Genomic DNA, 19,628 nt, shown 5'->3' on the forward strand with positions numbered 1-19,628 from the left:
ATAACAGATTCCTGAACAACCAAGGGGTCAAAGGAGAAATAAAAAAATACCTTGAAACAAGTTAAAATGGAAAAGACATACCGAAATGTACGGATGTAGCAAAAGCAGTTCTCAGAGGGACGTTTACAGGCCACCAGTACAGGAAAAGGTGCCGAACAGCACTAACCGTCCAGGAAACGCCAATCAAAACCACAACGAGATGCCCTCTCGCACCGGCTAGAGAGGCGGCGATACGCGTCGGCGAGGGCTGGGGAAACGCGACCCCTTGCCTGCCGCTGGGGGGGACGTGAATCGGCACAGCCGGAGGGAGAACAGTACGACGGCGCCTCAGGAAACGGAGACCGGAGCCGCCGTGCATGCGACCCAGCAACCCCGCTGCTGGGCGCACACCTAAAGGGGACGAAATCAGTCCCTTGAAGAGATGTCTGCATTCCCACGTTCGCTGCAGCGTTGTTCACCAGAGCTGAGATACGGGAGCATCGTGGCTGCCGACGACGTGTGGCTGGGCGAAGAAAATGTGGCGTGTGTATATACGCGACGTAATGTCATTCTGCCGTACGAAGGGAGAAAATCCGGCCATTTGTGACAACAGGGATGAACCTGGAGGACGCTCTTAAATGAAATATGCCAGACAGAGCAAGGCAAATACTGTATGATCTCATTTATGAGTGGAATCCAAAATTAAGAAAAAAAAGTCAAACTCATAGAAACAGAATGGAGCGGTGGTTTCCAGGGTCTGGGAGGCGGGGGAAATGGTCAGGTGCTGGCCAAAGGGCACGCATCTTCATCTGTAAGATGAATTAAGTTCTGGGGCCCTCGTGCACAGCATAGTGACTCTAGATAAAAATACTGTGGTGCATTCTTGAAATTTGCTGAGTGAGTGGATCTTAAGTGTTCTCGATACACACAAAGAACCATAAACAAACAAACAAACAAACAAACAGCAAAACAGGTTAATCTGTGAGGCCAATGCGTTTCTTATTTATAATGCATACGCATGCCATTTTGCTTTTTAAAAAGCTGACAGCAGTAATTTTATAAGAGGATTTCAGGCCCCTTTTAAAATGAAAATTCTAATAAAAAATGAATAAACATCCAAACCACACAACATTCGAAGGAATTTTCCATTAAAAACAGGTTTCGCTCTGCAGTTCCGCAGATCAATTGGCAAATACTGACGACACCACCCACGCCAGGCGGGACAGAGTGAGGGGGCGACCGGTATTCCAGCTGCCCGGGACAAGCCCTGGTCACACCTGTTGCCCCCGAGTATGAACGGAGTCCCCTTATACTCCACAGTTCCCTGGTCTGGACAATAAGTGATGCCGTCCTTCACTCATAATCCCCAAACTGGCGAGTTCTTTGACAAATGAAACGATAAATAAACTCAACGACAAAGAGGAATGAACGCGAATGAGTCTCAGATACACTCAGGAAGGTCAGAGAAGCCAGTCTAGAGAGGTCAGCGACTGCCCGATCCACTTATGCCGGCCACATCCTGGGAAAAGGCAAAATTGCAAGGTCGGGAAACAGGCCAGGATTCGGAGAGTATTCGTGAAACGGTAGAGCACAGCCCTTTGCTAGCCCTGGAGACGCCCCCTGGGGTCGTGGGCTCGCGGTTTGCAGTGCCACTGTCCCGCGGCTCCTACCTGTCTGAGTAGCCGGTGGCTTTCAGGATCGTGTCGGGGTCTTTGATGCTCTCCTTTTTCCAGTAGGAATCCAAACTGTCATCCCAGCTGGAAGAACAACTGCTCCTTAACTCTACCGGCTCGTCGAAGTACCTGCACGAAGAAAGAGGAGAACGGTGACTTCGGAGGCCCTTACTGATGCCCGCCCGCCGCGGGAACGTGGGGGCTGCGCTTCCGGCTCCCTTGAGGTTGGGGGCAGCCGTGGGATCTGACCAATGAAACAGGAGCAGACACGAGGCAAGTCGTTTCTTCCAAAGCCTTCACAGTGCCCGTGCTCAGCTCGCCCTGCTACAGCCTCAGGCAGGTGAAAACTACCCATTTGGACTATGGAAGTGTCACCTGAAGGACAGGTAATCTGGACAATCGCCTGTACCTTCAGCTGACTTCAGTGACCAAGAAACAAACCACGGTGCGTTAGGATCTGGGGGCGGTGGGGGAGGGGTGTTTGTCACCGCAGCGTAACCTAGCCTCTCCGGACAGCACACGGCTTCCTTAAGCGTGACTCACCACAGGCTGCATTTCGTTTCCTGTGGGCCTAGTTCTGCCTAGTTAGGCGTGGGGCCTGGGGGGCTGACCACCTCCGACCACCTCCGCGGAGCTGGCTTCTTGTTGGCCATGCCCGCCGCCCACCACCACAACCGGGTTCGGCGCCAGGACAAACTCCCCCTCAGTGTACGCGACGCTAAGTAGCCTCCTTCTGGAGTCAGATACAAAGCTACAGGGCGCTGAACTGGATCACCTGCAGATGCCCTTTCAGTCTGGGCTTGACATGAACTTGATCCGAACATCTCGGAGGAGACGCTGGCCTCCTGTGGCAGTTTGGACACTCGTTAGCCGAGCACCACAGAGCAGGGCGTTCACCGCCCAGAGAGCAAAGAGCAGCTGTCCGTGCTGCGCGGTGACCAAGGGCAGCAGGGTTGGCAGGACAGGACAGACTGACGGATACGGTGAGGGGCACGTGCCAGGGCCTTACCAAAAAGTAGCTATGCCATCTCAGAATTCATGACAGCTTAGGGTGGGAAAAGCCCAGCCAGACATGCACTCCTTGTAAAGGTGGAGTTCGAGAAGTTCAGAAGAGAGAAGAAAATTCTAAGGCTTAGGCCTAGGGAAGGAAGGATGGGGACAGAGCATGCAGAGGCTTTCGAAATGTCACCTAGGCTTTCTGCAGAGAGTGAGGAGGACAGGGAATGAGGCAGCACCAGGCTCGACGGCCATACGGAGCCATTCGGAGGTGGCAGACCAAACGCCGGAGGGGCCCGTGACCAGAGACGAAGGCGACGGCAGGGACCGAGCAGGACAGAGGGCCAGGGACCCCGATGAGCTGAGACTTGGGGGGAAAATGCTAAGAACAAACCTACTCTTCTTCCTGTCAGGAAAACAAAACAAAACAAAACACAAAACAAAACAAACGAAACAAACGGGCGCGGGGAGGCCTGCCATCCGAAGCAGACAGTGCGACTTTATGTGGATAACAGGGAAAATGCGGCTTCTGCCTCCTCTGGCAAGTGGCTCGTCGGGGACCAACGCCATCACACTAGCCTTCTCTCTCCAGGAAGGGAACGCGCCGTGTCCCGAACGTGCCTGGACTCCAGCTGCAAGCTGCCCAGGCTCTCCGCGGCTGGTCGGCGCAGCAGCCGTGAGCTGCGGGCTCTGCGTAGGGGAACTGACTGTCCCTTCTTGGAGGAGGGACTAAGACAACAAAGTGACTCGATGTCACATCAGAGAAAGAAGGTGTGAAAGATGTGGGGCCCTTGTTGGTCTGGAGAGTTATCTTATTTGTAAGGTCCCAAGGGAAGGACCTAAGACCAATTCGATGAGGAACTTAAAACACAGTGACGCCTGTGAGCTGAGGACACGGGCCAAGGAGACGCCTTCGGCCCCTGCCCTCACGTGGCTGTGCTGACTGACTCCTGGGCAAGCATTTGTCTCTCACGCAAACCTTAGTGCTTAGCCTGGGACGTATGAGCATCGGATTTTAAAAAAATGATGGACCGCTTCAAACTCACTGGGGGACGGACAGACGCCCGGCCAGGCCTCCAACTGCCCACTGGAAGGATGGGGTGACGGGACCGACAAATGGCCACGGCCTCCTTGCCTTCCCTCAGGGACGCGACAGCCTCCAAATCTGACGTCCAAACCTTCACTGACTTTCTAATGTTTTCATGTCTACATCCCGGTTCTCGATGTTTGCACTTTTATGTGTGCCCTCCCCCTTCTGTCTTCATCGACCCGGAGAACATCACATGAAACCCCTCGAGACGAGCACCCTCACGCGCGTCCAGTTCACAGCTATAGACACCTGCTCGGTCCCCCGAAGGCCTCACTGCTTCATAAGGCTGAGCAAACTGTTCTCGTTCCAGTATTCTGTACCCAATACGTAATTACATTATTTACATCCAGGAAATAATGGAATGCAATAAAAAACAAAAACCGAAGATACGGTTGATCTTTTTAATAGAAACAGCACTCTTCCATAATTCATAATATTCAAGTCCTAATGGGCTGATGAATAATTTGGAAGCAATGAGAGCTCTTCGTGGAACTAATATGCCTGCTTTCCGAAAGTCCACGCTGGAGGGGCCTCGGCTGCCAAGCCCTGGGGGTGCCCTTGCTCTAACAGTGGCTATGACCAAGGAGGACTCGAGAAGGGTCTCCTTCTCGTGAGACAATGCACCAAAGTCTCTCTGCCAGGAGGCCAGCAAGTGTGGCCTCTGTGAAAACACCATCTGCTCCCAGGTTTCAGGCCGAACGTAACTGTTGCATAGCAACAAAGCCCTTCAGGGACCTTCCCACCACGTTTGGAGGAGAGGCCCGCAGGGCCCCTGAGGCTCCCAACAAGATGAGGCCCCAGGAACCTGTCAGCGGGCAGGAGCCGGGCTGGCCCTCTCCGCAAGTTTCTCAGGGCCTGCTGTGATCTAAGTGGCATTTTCTTTCCCTTCCCGCTCTCCTCTGCAGGAGCGGCTAGTGAGCAGGGAATAATCAGGTGCCGTGGGGAGGCCGGAGGGGCGACGTGGAAGCCGCCGGCCCCCGCCCGCTGGCCGCGACGCCCCGCATCCAACACGCGATCCCGAAACACTGACACGCACGCGGCTTCCGGATCAAGCTAAACACGTAATTTTACCCCACAGGAAACATTTACATAGTTTACAAAGCGCTGTTCGGGTGTCGCCTCTAAGTAAATGGAAACCCGGTGAGCTGTACAGGTCACTCACCGCAGGCAAATAAATACAGAACCGTCCGGGTCTCGAAGTGCCCACGGGGACACCGCGATGCCACTTTTTTTTTTTTTTTTTTTTTTTTGGTAAAATGTCTGGACTTCAAATAATTTGAAGCTCTGCTTAGAGAATTTTCAGGGACAGTGCCCTCCAGGAACTGTGGCAGCAGGATAAAGAAGCGTGAGTCTGTCATCTACATGAAAACGCCTGGCCCCTGTGTGGTTGCCTGTGCGGCCGCCCGGTGCAGCGGCCCTTCGCGGTGGGAGTGAGGGGTCTCCTGGGGACCGCCCGTTACTGACAGGCACACATTCGACCTCCCCAGACTCCAATGGGAACCTGGCTCTCCATGTGGTTAAGTATCTAACAATGGTAATTAAACACTGACACCAAGTCACACGTCTCGAGTTGAGTTTCTATGTAATAACAGCAGCTTAACAAAACATTAATAATAGCCAAATGCTATTCCAAACGCTCCATTTGTATTAACCCGTTTAACCCTCGCCAACCCTGAGGTAGATGCTGCTCGCATCCCTAACTTACAGATGAGGACGCTGGGGCGCAGAGGTTAACTAACCTGGCCAAGGTCACACCGCCACCAAGGGGCAGAGGCAGGATTCGAATCCAGGCCGTCTAGCTCCCCGGCCTGCCGTCACCCCCTGCTTCTCGGCTGCGCCCACCCCGAGTGATTTCCCGAGCTGACCTGGTGCCTTTTTAGCAGGACTCCCCCTGTGCAGGACAGGCTTTTGGAGCGAACGCAAGTTCAAACCCCTTCTCCCTGCCCCTTGGGCAGCTGGAACCTGAACCCCGCACTCTCCAGGGTCAGGTCAGCGACACACGGAGTCAGGCACCTCATGGGACCATACGGGATGGTGAGCGCTCAGGGCCGGGGGAGGCTTCGTCCGGGGAGCCCCTCTGAGCGGGGCGTTTTTATGAATGAGCGCACACACGCAGTTTATGACCCACGCTGCCCTGCTGACTGGACTCCTGAGCTGGTGTTCTCCAACGAGGGAACCAGCTGAAGCCTCAGCTGTGAGATGTTCCGCCTGTGGGAATGAGGCTAAACAACACAGTTCTTCCGGATTCACAGATTTCTCTCATTTCCCCTTTTAGGTAAACAGAGCTTTCTTAACCTCCCATTTCAGCTCTTGGTTGCTGATTTTATTATCAAACATTTAAGCCTTAGCAAACATTGCTTGCTCACTTATGAATGTTTCTCCAGTTTTTTTTTTCAAAGAACATCCCTGACTCCACAGCTTTAAAAACAATGAAGTAAACTTGACTCGTATTTGCTCCTAGTACCAATAAACTAATAAGTTCATACTAATCACTGTTTTTTTTTTTCCGAAACGATGCCAGGGGTGATTTTTCACAGATTACCTTGAGCTGGAGGTAAAATATGAATCATCATTGTCATCACTGTATTTTTTTCTTGGTTTGGCTATGATCGGTGTTTCCTGTTCAATGGTCTGCATATCTGAAGTCACTGAATGCGAAATGCCACTTGAGAAAACAGAGAATAAAATGGAAAAAAAACTATTAGTTCATGAAGACACTGTGTTCACCAGAGAATAAACGTTTAATCTATACTTTCAACAGAAATAAGTTGATCAGCGAGGTGAAAGACATAAGCAATAAAAACTTTTTTTTTTTTTTTTTGGTGTAAGCTCTGAAAACCACCGGACCTTAGTGAGGACAGTAACTCGTCACACAAAACAGAATCGCAAGTATCGTATCAGTTATGCCTGTGGCACCCACTTAATGACAAGTCGGACGGTTTTCCTTTTCTCTAAGAATCAAAGTTGGAAGCTTTCATGCTAAATGGAACACTAGACTAAACCAAAACAATCGGAGAAAGGAAGGAATAATGAGAAAATACTGCTTTCCCTGCTGGAAAAAGTGCAGGGAAAATCCATCCGGGATCGGCAAACTGGTCTAAATCCCGAAACCCCGGAGAGCGGAGTCTCGCGTACCTTCTGCAGTTTCCGAATCCCATGCCCAGTCTCTCCGACTCCATCTTCTTTTTGCCACTCATGTTCATCTTCTCATCTTTCTTCATCTGAATTTCGAGATCCTTATAGGCCAAGCGTAATGATGAAACACTGCCAGGAAAACCGAACGCTCCTTAATTTAGCTGTAATTCTGTGTTCTTAAGTTAAAATACCAAGCAAAACTAAACATGTCATTTATACTTTTAGCTTTGTGCTTCTTTCCATAATTAACAATTATGAAGGCAAAACAGCATTTTTCCTCATGGTCTTTTCTGAGTAGCTGCTTAAGAAAATTTGAGCGCATTTATAGCCACTTTCTGGTTGCTGCTGAATCTATGTTACTGGTCTAGCTTATATTACCTATTATCATATAATAATTTATGCTACCTGTTATGTAATAACACACACACAAAAATTATTACATAGGATAGTAAAAAGCTGAATTTCTTACTTGGATTAATATTTTACTATACTTCCACATTCCATATCAAAAATACAAGGTTAGTTTCACTGGCTTGCTTATATATATAAATTGGACTTTACAAATGGATGAATTAAGAAGGGGTTACTCAATCGCAAAAGTACCTTCTGGCTTACAAGAACATTTCTCGTAGGTTCTCCTCATGTAATTAGACTTCTGAAAGCATTTAAAATGCAATAATCGTTCTTCTGCCAATATATTTTTCTGCACTACCAGTCAGATACAGAGTATGTGTTTATCAAATACCTGTTACCAAGCATGTACCAGAAGGGGTAAGAAGATGCACAAAACGCTGCCCCTTCCTCTCATTCCTAAAACGTTACACGTAACTTTTCATAAAGCAAACTGTGCGCATCTCGGCATTAACAACAGCCAGTATTGCATGTAAGATGCTGACAGAACCTCAGGTCCCGAAAGGTGTTGCATAGACCTCGCAGGGATTTCTGAGCCATCATCCATTTTATAAAATTGTGTAAAATGCCACGAGGATGCAAGCGAAGTACTGAATAAATCCCATAATAGAGATGCATTTCTGTAGAGTAACAGGGAATGAGAACAGACCTTCTTACTAAGAAAAAGTAATCTTGCTTTTACTGCTTCCTTCCTTAATGAGTCAAGCAGGAGTTCTTTGTTTTGTTCTAATCTGGCAGTTTGCTTTCTTTGCTATTATTCCTACAGAGCAGGTAACAGCAATATACTCATTTTATTACTCATAAAAAAAAGGAAACTCTGGCCTAATTTTTGGAGGAAAACAAAAGAGCTGTTTAAACATGAATAGATATAACTAGCAACAGATTCTTCTGGAGAAGATGAATGGATGAGACGGAAAAAGTTCTACTAGAAAGATATGAACCAGGAAAGGTTTCCTCTCTCGGCCATCCGACGTGGGCCGGGGGACATGGGCCTGGGTCTGTCCCCCATTACAAGCACGCCCTTAAGCATCCAGGCTTACTGTAATTCAGTTCTGGAAGCGCTAATGGAATCAAGAAGTCAGGACTCCGCGTTTCTCAGAACTGCTGGCGGCCTTCCCAGCACAGCTCGAGGGAGGGCCCGCAAGACGCTCCCACCAAGCACGGCGCAGCCGGGACGGCGGCTCTGCCTCCCTCACTCTCCGTCTAACTGGGCACGGACACCGCCCCACCCCCCCAGCACGGACGCCCCCGAGGACGGGCGGGAAACTGCCAGAAGGTGTGGATTAGGCTACTGCACCGACAGCTAGTTTCACAGTCTGATGATACAAGGGGAAAAACATTGTTTTTGGCCGTTTACTAGGCTGAAACGACTTCATTTACAGCCAGTACAAAAATTAACTTGCAGAAAAACAACATTCACACATCTGAAGGATAAAACGTGCCCTCGCTCGCGGGCGGCTGCAGCTGAGCCGCGGTGGGTCCGAGAGGCAGGACAGCGGTGAGGGCACGGCGTGCGGCTGTCCTGAACAAGGCCGCGGAGCTGTCCCTGGGTCCTCGAATCAAATCCATAAATCCCCCGGGACCTGCGGCTTTGTTTGCATGGTGCTTGGAGCCGTCCTAGGGCAAACTATGGGTAAAGGCTGGTACAGCGTCGAGTAGCAATGACCAGTCTCCACACGCCCGAGCTGCGGGCAGGGAGCCGCTGCCTCTGTTTCCATGTCTTCTGTTCCCAGCAGGCGTGGGGTTCTACACACTCTCTGGGGAGAGCCCGGGCGTGAGCAATCTGGACACAGCTCACTCCCGAACGCCGAGGGAAGCTGCCTGCACACTCGGATGCAACCTCTCCCCTCTCCCAGAGTCAGGAACCTGGCTCGGTCAGGGAAATGAAAGCGAGACAACAACGCAGAACAGACGTTATGCAAATCCTGTCACACTGTGCTTGACCTGAATACAGTTTAGTGCTGCCCCCTAGGTTCTACGAGTGAAATGACAACGAGAACTAACTACCAACTTCAAATGACGTGGGCTTGGCACGCAGATTCCACTCAGCAAATCGTCAGTGTGACCACACTGACAGCGCTCGCTACGCGCCAGGCCTTGCCGAATGTCCTTTCATGGGCATTGACTGAGTTAATCCTCAAAACCGCCTCATAAAATCAGTGTTAATACTGTCATTATGCAGTCCGTAGTAACCTGAGCTAAAACTGATAAAATACACATGAAAAGAAGAGAAACGCCACGCGGATAAAACCGCCACACGAGCTGGGCACGCCAGCTCCCCCCCCCCCCGGGTCGCGTCCAGCCTCCCGCGTCCCGCGGCCCTTTCACACCCGCCCGTGCGCACTTGGCCCACGGCCGGACGGCGCCGCCTCGCGCGCGGCTCTCCTTTCGGATCCTGTGAAACCGCGGACGACCGGCGGGGGCTCGGCGTGATCACTCCACCTCCGCCCGTCTGGGCAGGTGCCCCCAGGACCACGGTCTCAATTCCCTCTTCCTCAGTCTCTTAAACTCTTCCTCCTCCCCCTCCTCTGAGCCAGGCCTGACTCTGAGACTCCCTGAAGATCCCGGCTCAAAACCCCTGGGGCCCGCCATCCCCACAGCCCTCCGTCAAATACTCGAAGTTAGCCAAGTCCAGTGCGGCGTCGCCTTATAAATATGTTTCTTGTCATTGAGATATAAGTCGCGTACCATAAAATCCTCCCTTTCAAAGTGTGTAACTCGGGTGGTGTTTGGTGTATTCGCAAGGTCACACCACCGTCACCACTATTGTACTCCACGACATTTTCGTCACCCCCAAAAAAGAACCCCACGCTCATCAGCAGTCGCTCCCCACCCTCCCCCAGCCCCTGCGACCGCGTCCTGTCTCCATGGGTTTGCCTGCGACAGGCATTTGCTGCACATGCAGCCCTACGACAGGTGGTCTCTGTGACTGGCTTCTCTCTCAGCACAGACCGGTCAAGGTTCATCCACGTTGCAGGGCGTATCAGCTCTGTATTCCTTTTTATGGCTGAATGAAACCCCACTGTATGGACAGGCCACATTCTGTTGATCCTTTCCTCAGCGGACCGACGTCTGGGTTGTTTCTACTTTTTGGCCAGGAGGATTAATTAACGCTGCTATGAGCACAAGCTTCTGTGTGAATATGCGGACACATGTCTTAACGTCTCGTGGGAGCGGAATTGCTGGGTCATACAGTTACTTTACATTTAACCCTTTACCTTGCCACCAGCGACATGCGAGGGCTCCGGTTTCTCTACATTCTCTGCTCATCTGTCTCCTTGATCGTGGCCATGCGAGTGGGTGAGGTGGGGTCTCAGTGGGCTTTTCCCTAATGACTGACGAGGCGAGCATCCTTCACACGTACATGCCTCCCAGAACATCAGTCTTCCCCTGCTCGTGGACGCCGCCCCAAGCCCGCCCTCACGGCTTCCCCCGGAAACCGCCGCTGCCCCCCCAGCCCAACTAGTTGCCTCCCTTCCGATCCACACGTCAGTGCGATGTCGGTTTTCATAAAACTAAATTCTGCATTATTCTCCTCACACATAAAAAAAAAAAAAATGGCATTAGAAAAGTAAACCTGGGAGTTGTCTAATTAACAGTTTTATTATGAAAAATGTATTATTATAACCAAATTAAACTTACATCGATTCTCCCTTAGAGGCCTCCCTGGCCCGAAGGTCCTCCTGTTCCTTCATTTTATCTGCTGCTTGGGCTTGTTTTTCAATTTCATTAAAGCTCGTATTCGTCAGTTTCTGGGCTCCCAAACTTCCTTTTTTGGCCCCGAGCTAGAAGATACGTAGGATTACATTCCACCCAAGCTGTTTGACGGCTTTGCAACAACGGCTGGCACTCACGGCGGGCACCAGGACAGCACCTCACACTCCTTCCCTGACTTGGTTCCCGCGGCTCTAGGGAGTAGCCATGATTCTCCTCCCCAGTTTACAGGTCAAGTTAAGAGACTGGACCAAGATCACATAGCTAGCAAGTGACAGCATCAGGATTCAAATGCTGGCGCCTCGCGGGATCTGAAAGCTGGACAGATGACCCTTTCGGGCCTCACAGACGGCGTTGCTCACAGCAGCGCAAACAGGATGCAAAGTTCCAGGGAGCCTCTGCTGAATTTTTAAAGAATTTTGTTGTTGACAGAAGAAACGTTAAACACTCGTTCTAGAAGATCTCACTAAGAATAACGTTCACCTCGCTGAGCAAAACCTAAACTCTACCAAAGCCACCTTTACTATGCTATGGCTCAAATACTACGAGTGAAGTGACAGAGGTGGCTTTAAGTACACAAGCTGTTTCAGAGCTGACTCCTGGATATTTTACACATCATACTCACTCCTCTTTTGGCTTGATTCGGTTTCTTTTTTATGATAGAGGAAACTTCTGTTAAAAAAATACAGAGTAGAAAGTCAGACCAATAGAAATGCATGCTTTTTCTATTTTTAGTGTATCTTTTAAACAATTCTCAGATACTACACATTAATATTTAACAGCCATTTTCTGCATTAGTTTGTCATCCCGAAAACAAGTGAATGAGTGCATTAAGAAGGACAGAGAAGCATCAGGTGGAGTCCTCAGGCAGTACTCCCAGGCAGTTACCACGCGCAGAGGAAGCATGCTTCTAGCCGCCACGCTGAAGACAGACAAAGAGCATGAGCTGACCCCGTCCACCACTTTCTCAGAGCACGCCCTGCCATCGGCCTCTGCTCCTCAGACACTTCTACATTATCCTAAAGGATAAAGTCAGCCAGGCGGGATGCACACAGTACAAGCGGCCGGAGACTTGCGTTTCCCCCTTCACTAATATACAGGTTTTATCATATTAACCAATAACAAATACAAAGCATCCTATCGTGTTAGTAGCTGTACTTTCTAAATTGCACAAAAATATTTGATACTTTTAGAGAAAGTTTCTAAAAAATTGTTTTCTGGGTAAATTTTAATCATAGATAATATATTCTCTTTTTTTAGAATTATGTTTAATTTTTTTCCTCCCAAGATGAGAATGTGCTTTAAAAGACAGCATAAAACCACAAATGAAAGATTAAAATCTTCAGCTATAATAAGAGGATAAACATCCTCTTATTATACTTGAAATTCCATTTCAAGTATGAAAAAGAGATCCTGGAAATTTTCCTTTCTACCACTTTTTAGGTTTGTCTTGTACTAGTCACATAATCTACTCCTAACCTCCTATAAGTCTATTAATACATGATAAAAAACATCTGGAAATCTCTAACAGTTTAGTTATTTTTCACCAAAGCAGCTGCTTTCCAATTAATGCAGTATAATCTGCACCAATCTCACGTTATACTTGCCTGAAAATGAAAAACTAAAGACTATAAAATCAGAAGAAAATGCTGAGCGTTCTTGCACAAATAAGAACGGTGTGGCTGCTCTGACCTCTGCTTACACTGGGAACAGAAACCAGCCCGACATAAATTTGCAAATCAAAAGCATCAACAGCATCTTGTTATAGGCTGCTGCATGTCACAGTCATCAAGCTGGCTAAAACAGAACAGCATGTTTGCTTAATAAAATCTCATGTTTTTTTTTTTTCTTAAAGAATCTCACTCACTAAGTCAGAATAAAGAGTCTTACACATATTACCTGAAGCAGCCTTAGCAGGGACATGGAGACCTTCCACACTGGGTCCTTGCTCCGGTCCTCCTGAAAGTTAAAAATAACGATCTTACTGCTGAAAATAAACTCATCAAACATCCTTTTGTTTTTTATTATTATTTTTAGGCACGGCAACTCTTGGTTGACCTCACAGATTTCAAGGACCTTGCCAGCTTACAATCTTTTATTCTTTATTTATTTATTTTACACCTACAGCACTTGGTCTTCCTAGGTGGTCTCCCATCCAAGTACTAACCAGGCCCGACCCTGCTTAGCATCCGAGATCAGAGGGGATCAGGCTTGTTCAGGGTGGCATGGCTGTAGACTTGAACATCCTTCTGAATATGCATTGCATTCAACTTACTCAGTACTATATAATCTTATCTGATTTTGTTAATGATTATCCTTCTTTTAAGTTCCATATTCTATTTCATTATTATAAGAATTTTGATTTAAAAGTCCATTAAAGTAAAAGTGTATTTTTTATACAATTGCTTTATAGAAGCAAAAAGTTAGTGTTCTCCCTAATTAATATCATTCTATATTCTACCTTACGATCTGGGGCTTTAAGGTAAACTGTTCTGAGCTACTGAGCACGTATGCGGACTGCATACCCAAGATGTGTTAACATTGGGCAGCTCTAATGCCAATTCCATCAATGACAGAACCTAAATTTTCAGTTGCCTGGAAATCTGCCCTGTTTTCTAGTTTGCCTAAAAAACAATCCTGGTTAGGAACTCTATTAGTCTTTATTAAAAAATATTTTGTCATTTTGATTTTATTTATTACTTTATAAATAGATAAGATGTAGTATATCTATGCAATGGAATGTTATTTGGCCATAAAAAAAAAATATTGACACAGGCTACGACATGGATGAACCTTTAAAAAATTACGCTAAGCATGAGAAGTCAGTCACAAAAGGCCACATATTGTGTACGATTCCATGCGTGTGAAATGTCCAGAACAGGCAAATCCATGGAGGCAGAAAGCAGGCCAGTGGTTGCCGCGGGGGCTGGACAGGGGAGAAGGGGGGTGAGTATAAACAGGTATGGGGTTTCTTCTGGAAATGCTGCAAATGTTCTGAAATTAGACAGTGGTGATGGCGGCACAACCTTGTGAATATACTAAACTCCGCTGAACTGCTGTTTTACAAGGGTGAATTTTATGGTGTGTGAATTATATGTTAATAAAGCTGTTATTTAAAAATGGCAGACCCGACAGAGAAAATTCAACCGTTTTATTTTTATAAATATTTAAAAGGTAAACTTTAGGTAGGTAAGGCATTTAACAGGCAAAGCTAGATGAGTGAGAAGATGAGAACAATAATATCTTGTAGAAAGAGAACTGGCTACGCATTGATCGATCACTCGCTATGGGCCAAAAACTGCTCTGGGCAATGGAGAAACAGTGGGGATTAAGAACATATAACCGGAGTACTTCAGGCCTCAGATTCTGTTAAAATTCTTTTGTTCTCTCCTTCTCACTGTGTAATCCTCAGGTTTACTCAGGATTGCACTTTGTCACCCAGTGCGACAAATGAAATTCTGGGTTAAGCCTTGAGACAACAAGTCTTCCTAACAAAAAGTTGCTTAAGAAAAATTCTAGACAGAGAAGAGAGAGGAGAATGCAGGAGCAAAAGGAGGTGCAACTCTAAACAATAAAACCTTTTAGGAGAAACTCTTCAGCTGAAAATGGAGGTTAAAGAAGACTTACAAGAATAAAATCTTGTTGTGCATTTAGTTACGCTAGTTTTCTTTTCGTAAAATGAACCGAGACATTTAGGCTTGAGAGGGCACGTGGATCCCCTGGTAGGCAACCTTCAATCTCAAAAGGCCTTTCCCGCTAATAAGTGGAACGGTACTAACAGTCAAACCATCTTTCCTCTGTGTCAGTCAGGAGAGTGTTGGGACTATTTTTTTCTCTTCTCTCCTTATGGATAATGACAAACCGATCAATGGCTCAGGAAGATTCCTTATCTTAAAAATGAATAGCTCCCTGAAGAGCTCACAGCCCAGTGGAAGGGATGCACAATGGACATGCAAATTAAGGGACAGGATGGTCCCCAGAGCTGAGGTGTTCTGGCTGTGAGGAAGACTAAATACATATATGTGGCTGTGGCTGGGGTGGGGTGGGGGGCTGGGGGGCTGGACACAGCTCGTGTGAGGAGAGGACCTGGAGCTGGGACTCCCATGAAGAGGCAGCCACATGACGCCCAGGGTAAGTGTCTCGCTTCGCATTGAACAGAGAGCAAACACAGGGAAGAAGTGAAGGGCCGGTGTGGCGGCTGAACTGCAATGGAAGTCCAGGAAATCTACAAGTTAACGGCCACCTGGGGACGTGTCAATGTCCTCTTTGCAGGCCTTTAGGGTCAGGCGCATAAAAAACAAAATATGAAAAAAAAACGGAGGTTGCAAATCACACAACACCAGCTAGGTCAGAGTTCTTTGCATATTAGGGAGCCAAGTTTTTTGTTGATATACGAAATGCAAACGTTTATCATTTGTCTTCAAGGAACTTCTTCAGGCCAGAAATGCTGCATTTCTAGCACTCAGACTTACCAAGCTCTTCCTTATCAGGTTTGAATACGCAGAGAAGGGCTTCCTCATTCAAGGGAGACAGAAAACCTTCCCCCACGCTCCTAGTACCCTCATATTTTCAAGTTTTATATTTACATCTTTGATCCACCTGAATTTAGTTTGGTGTAAAGAGTAAAGAAGAAATTCTGATTTACTATCTATTTTCCAAAATGCTAGACATTTGTCCCAACTCCATTCATCATTCCCCAGGATGCGAAATGTTCCCATCCTGATTCACTGACAGGTCCGCTCCTAGACGGGCATCCTGCCATCTGGTGCCTGCTGAGGTCTCAGACACGCCCACCCATACACCTGTAATTCAACCCAAGTGAAATGACCTCTTTTCTTGACAGCACGCTCCCCGACTCCTCTCACAGAGAGCTGAGTGACCCTATCTCCCAGGACTCTTGAGAAATACCATTTATTCTCGAGCCCTCCACCAAACCACTTGCTGGAAGTTTCTCATTGTGAGGCTGGTGACTGCTCAGACCTTCCTAGGACTTACGCTAGTCCCTCAAAGTAGCTCCAGGCTCAGCTTAGACAAGCCAGCACTCTGGGTACCATGCTTCAGGAGTTCACTGCTTAGGTGTCCAATGTTCCATTTTTGTTGTTAATTTATACTAACATTCTGGCTAACGAAAATATTCAGTTTTAAAAGAGAAAAAGTTGACATCTTGATCCATGTCATTTATATCATATAAGTCATTTTTAATATGTAAGCAGTTGTTCTTAGTATATTTACAATACATATAATCCGATTATAAAGTCACCAAATGTGAATCATTAGATATCAACTATTTGTAGTTTTTTGAATGGAAATCTAGTTTCCTGATCATAAAACAGATACTCATTATAAGTCCAGTCACTTTGAAACCGTAAAACTCCTCAGTAATTCCATTCTCTGGTCAACGATTTGGTGTGCACATTCTGGAATGGTTTCTGTGTATGTATTTGTGTTTTGTGTTTGTTTGTTTGTTTTTACAAAAACGAGATCATATTCCATGTTCAGTAATCTAGTTTGCCCACTTTATAATCCACCATGGGTATCTTTCCCTATGAAATACAAGGGTCTGATTTTCTAACAGTTCGTAGCATGCCATCGAACCACTGAATGGCGTGACGTGACAATTCTGAAACTTACCCTTGTTATTTGCCGGCATGGTTTCCACGTTCCCCGGTGTCAAAGAAGATGGTTCTGGGTGTGTTGACGCCCATCCTGTGCTGCTCACCTGAAGCAAGGTGAGAAAAGTCATTATCAGGCGAAGTAAGAAAAGTCATTTAAAAACATCGAAGCAGAGGAAAACTTAATAATTTAAATAGTCACAAAGCAGGAGGTGAGGGGTGGGTAAAAAAGAGAAGGGATTAAGAAGTACAAATTGGTAGTTAAAATATAGTCACGGGGATGTAAAATACAGCATGGGGAATATAGTCGATAATACTGTAACAACTACGTATAGTGTCAGGTGGGTACTAGACTTAATCGGGGGGATCGCGTCATAAATTATATAAACGTCTAACCACTACGCTGTGCACCTGAAACTAATATAAAATAATACTGAATGTCAATAAATAAATAAATAGTCACCTTCTTTGTACCTGGTTTAGTGGGAAGGATAATAATAGTTAACATGTCTATTTTTAAGTCTATATTTCAATGCTCAAATTCTTAATTTTCTTCCTTTTTTAAATATAAAAGATTTTCATGCAATAATTTCAGATTTACACAAAAGTCGCAAAGATAGCAGAGTTTCCACAGACTCTTCCATGCACCCAGCTCCCTTTAATGGTAAAATGCCTGTGGCGCATCTGCCCAAACTAAGAATGGTCACTGGCACGCTCTAAGCTGAACTCCAGACCGCATTTGGATTTCCCCAGTTTTTGAGCCAAGGCCTCTTTTCTGTGCCAGGATCCCGCCCTGCGCGCCTCCCGTCTCCTCGGCCTCCCCTGGTTCCTAACGGTTTCTCAGTCTTTCCTCGTTTTCCATGACCTTGAGACTCTTCTTGTTGGGTACTGAGCAGGGATTTAGTAGGACGTCCCTCAGCTTGGGTTTGTCAGATGTTTTCTCACGATTAGACTCGATCTGGGAGGAGAAAAGCGTGGAGGCGAGGGGCCCTCCTCTCGGCCTCCTGGCGACAGGGCTGGGTGCTGGCGATGCTGGCGGTGCCCGCGTGGTTTAGGCGGTGCAGCCAGCCTTTCCCTGTAAACTCGCTGTTTTTCCCTTTCCATCCCTTAGCCTCTGGATGCAAGAGTCCATAAGCCTGGCCCACCCTCGGGGGTGAGGGGTATCTTCCTGTCCCTTCTCTCCCCATTCATTTATTCGATCATCTGTTTATCTCAGTATGGACTCATGGATATTTATGTTATTCTTTGGATTTTAATTCAAATACGGCCATTAGTTACTTTGTCGTTCAACCTGTCCCAGCTTTGACCACTGGGAGCTCTTTCTGGTTGGTTCCAGAGTCCTTCAGACGTGGCCTCATTCAGTTCCAACCCCGCCCCCAGCACTTCGGGACTTTCTAGCACTCCAGGACGCTTCAGACTCATCCGTCCCAGCGGCCCCCGTCCTAGAACCTGCCATTTCTCCAAAGGTGGCCTTGGTTCCTTCTATTGGAGAATACAGTATTTAAAAACCATGATCTGGGTGCTGCGTGTGCTCAGAGTACTGGGGTGTCACTGTCCCCAAGCCCTCTCAGTGGACAGAGCTAAACACCACAGGCAGGCGCGTACTCACCCTCAAAGACACACATATCTAGAGTCAGTTCTCCATGGTGTGTGTGTGTGTATGTGTACAGAGAGACGCCGCAATAAACATGGATTCACACTAACATTGCAACCTCTAACCCATACCGAACCGTGGGCCTCTCTCTTTTTAGCCCATCGTTTCTCTCCCTAACACCCCCAGCTCCTCATCACGGATATCTTATATCTGGTGCTAAATTGAACGACAGCTGATCACAATAGGATACCTTATCTTTTTTTTGTTTTGGTTTCTGTTCCCTCTTTTTTTTGATAACTACTTCTGGAAACTACTGACTGCATTGATGACAACATGCAAGTTATAACAGCAAAAAAAAAATTCAAGATTTAGCAATATATACAACTTTATACAATTTTTACTTGAAAATTAGTTAAAGAATGGACTGAGCAGCAGTTAAGCAAAGACCATCCTCTCCCCAGTGCGCCTGGGGGCAGGCAGGCCAGTTAACAGAACAGCTCAGGCTCTAAGCCGAGGTTGGCTCACACTCCCTTAAAGCACCAGTCTGTCAACATGTTCTGCCTTGAAGGTCTGTGTTCCCGGATCTAAGTGATTTGGGGAAAATCCGCAAAAGTACCGTGGATGTTGTAACGGCTGCCATCAGGACATCAGGCCACAAAGATGAAGATGATGATACTTACGGCACTTCCTGAAGGCTTACTCTGTGCTAACTACTAATTACTTTTATCTGTATTAACTCATTTCCTTCTCACACTAGCCTTGAGATATGTTCTAGGTACGTAGCTAACCAGGAGCGAGAGTCAAACCCCTATTAAAATCTGGGTTTAAAACATACTGTCTTCATTCTTTGTGAGTTCCAAAGCTCTGAACTGAACTGTGCCAGATTGCTAGTAATAATTTCTCAGCTTCCCTGGCAGCTAGGTATAGGATATGTGACTAAATTCCAGCCAATAGGATCTGAGCAGAAGTGGTGGGCACCGCCTCTAGATTTTTCCTGTAAGAGGATGGGGTACTTGCTTCCTGGATGTCTGTCCCCTTCCTGCTGCTGGGAAAGGTCATGAACTAGAAGAACCACTTTAGACTTGAGAGGAAAGCCTCAACTGAGAATAGCAAAATAAATCCCATGGTCCCCCCTGGATGGCCTACCTCTGAACTCTGATAGAAAACTAATTTCTATCTTGGTCAAGTGATTATATTTCAGGGTTATTCGTCACAGCACCTTAGCCTGTATCCTAACTGAAAATATACACTTTAAATATACCCCCTTTAACTGTCAGAGCAAGCGTACTGTAAAATTACGGGAAACGTAACACATACCTCGGGAGAAGCGTGAGAGGCAAAAAAGTCCTCCTCCTTGGGTGCGGGGGACGAGGGCGGAAGCACGCAACTCTCGAGCCACAGCTGGAACAAAGGCGAAGTCTGGT

At 47.1% G+C, this 19,628-nt stretch overlaps 1 protein-coding gene and 1 pseudogene across 1 annotated transcript in view; both read right to left on the reverse strand.

The window, feature by feature from the left end:
- Window positions 1–19,628, reverse strand: part of ARFGAP3 (ADP ribosylation factor GTPase activating protein 3) — a 44,058-nt gene that overhangs the window by 10,400 nt on the left and 14,030 nt on the right. The window contains exons 5-12 of the mRNA XM_016135784.2: window positions 19,522–19,605; window positions 16,630–16,717; window positions 12,898–12,957; window positions 11,624–11,670; window positions 10,927–11,069; window positions 6,874–7,002; window positions 6,281–6,403; window positions 1,650–1,781 (exon numbers count right to left, since the gene is read on the reverse strand). Coding sequence (XP_015991270.1) covers window positions 1,650–1,781; window positions 6,281–6,403; window positions 6,874–7,002; window positions 10,927–11,069; window positions 11,624–11,670; window positions 12,898–12,957; window positions 16,630–16,717; window positions 19,522–19,605 — 806 coding nt within the window. The remainder of the gene's footprint in view (window positions 1–1,649; window positions 1,782–6,280; window positions 6,404–6,873; window positions 7,003–10,926; window positions 11,070–11,623; window positions 11,671–12,897; window positions 12,958–16,629; window positions 16,718–19,521; window positions 19,606–19,628) is intronic.
- LOC118614369 lies at window positions 13,117–13,235 on the reverse strand (annotated as a pseudogene).

Source organism: Rousettus aegyptiacus, unplaced genomic scaffold (assembly GCF_014176215.1).
Source record: "Rousettus aegyptiacus isolate mRouAeg1 unplaced genomic scaffold, mRouAeg1.p scaffold_m13_p_2, whole genome shotgun sequence".
In the NCBI taxonomy this organism is placed as follows: Eukaryota; Metazoa; Chordata; class Mammalia; order Chiroptera; family Pteropodidae; genus Rousettus; species Rousettus aegyptiacus.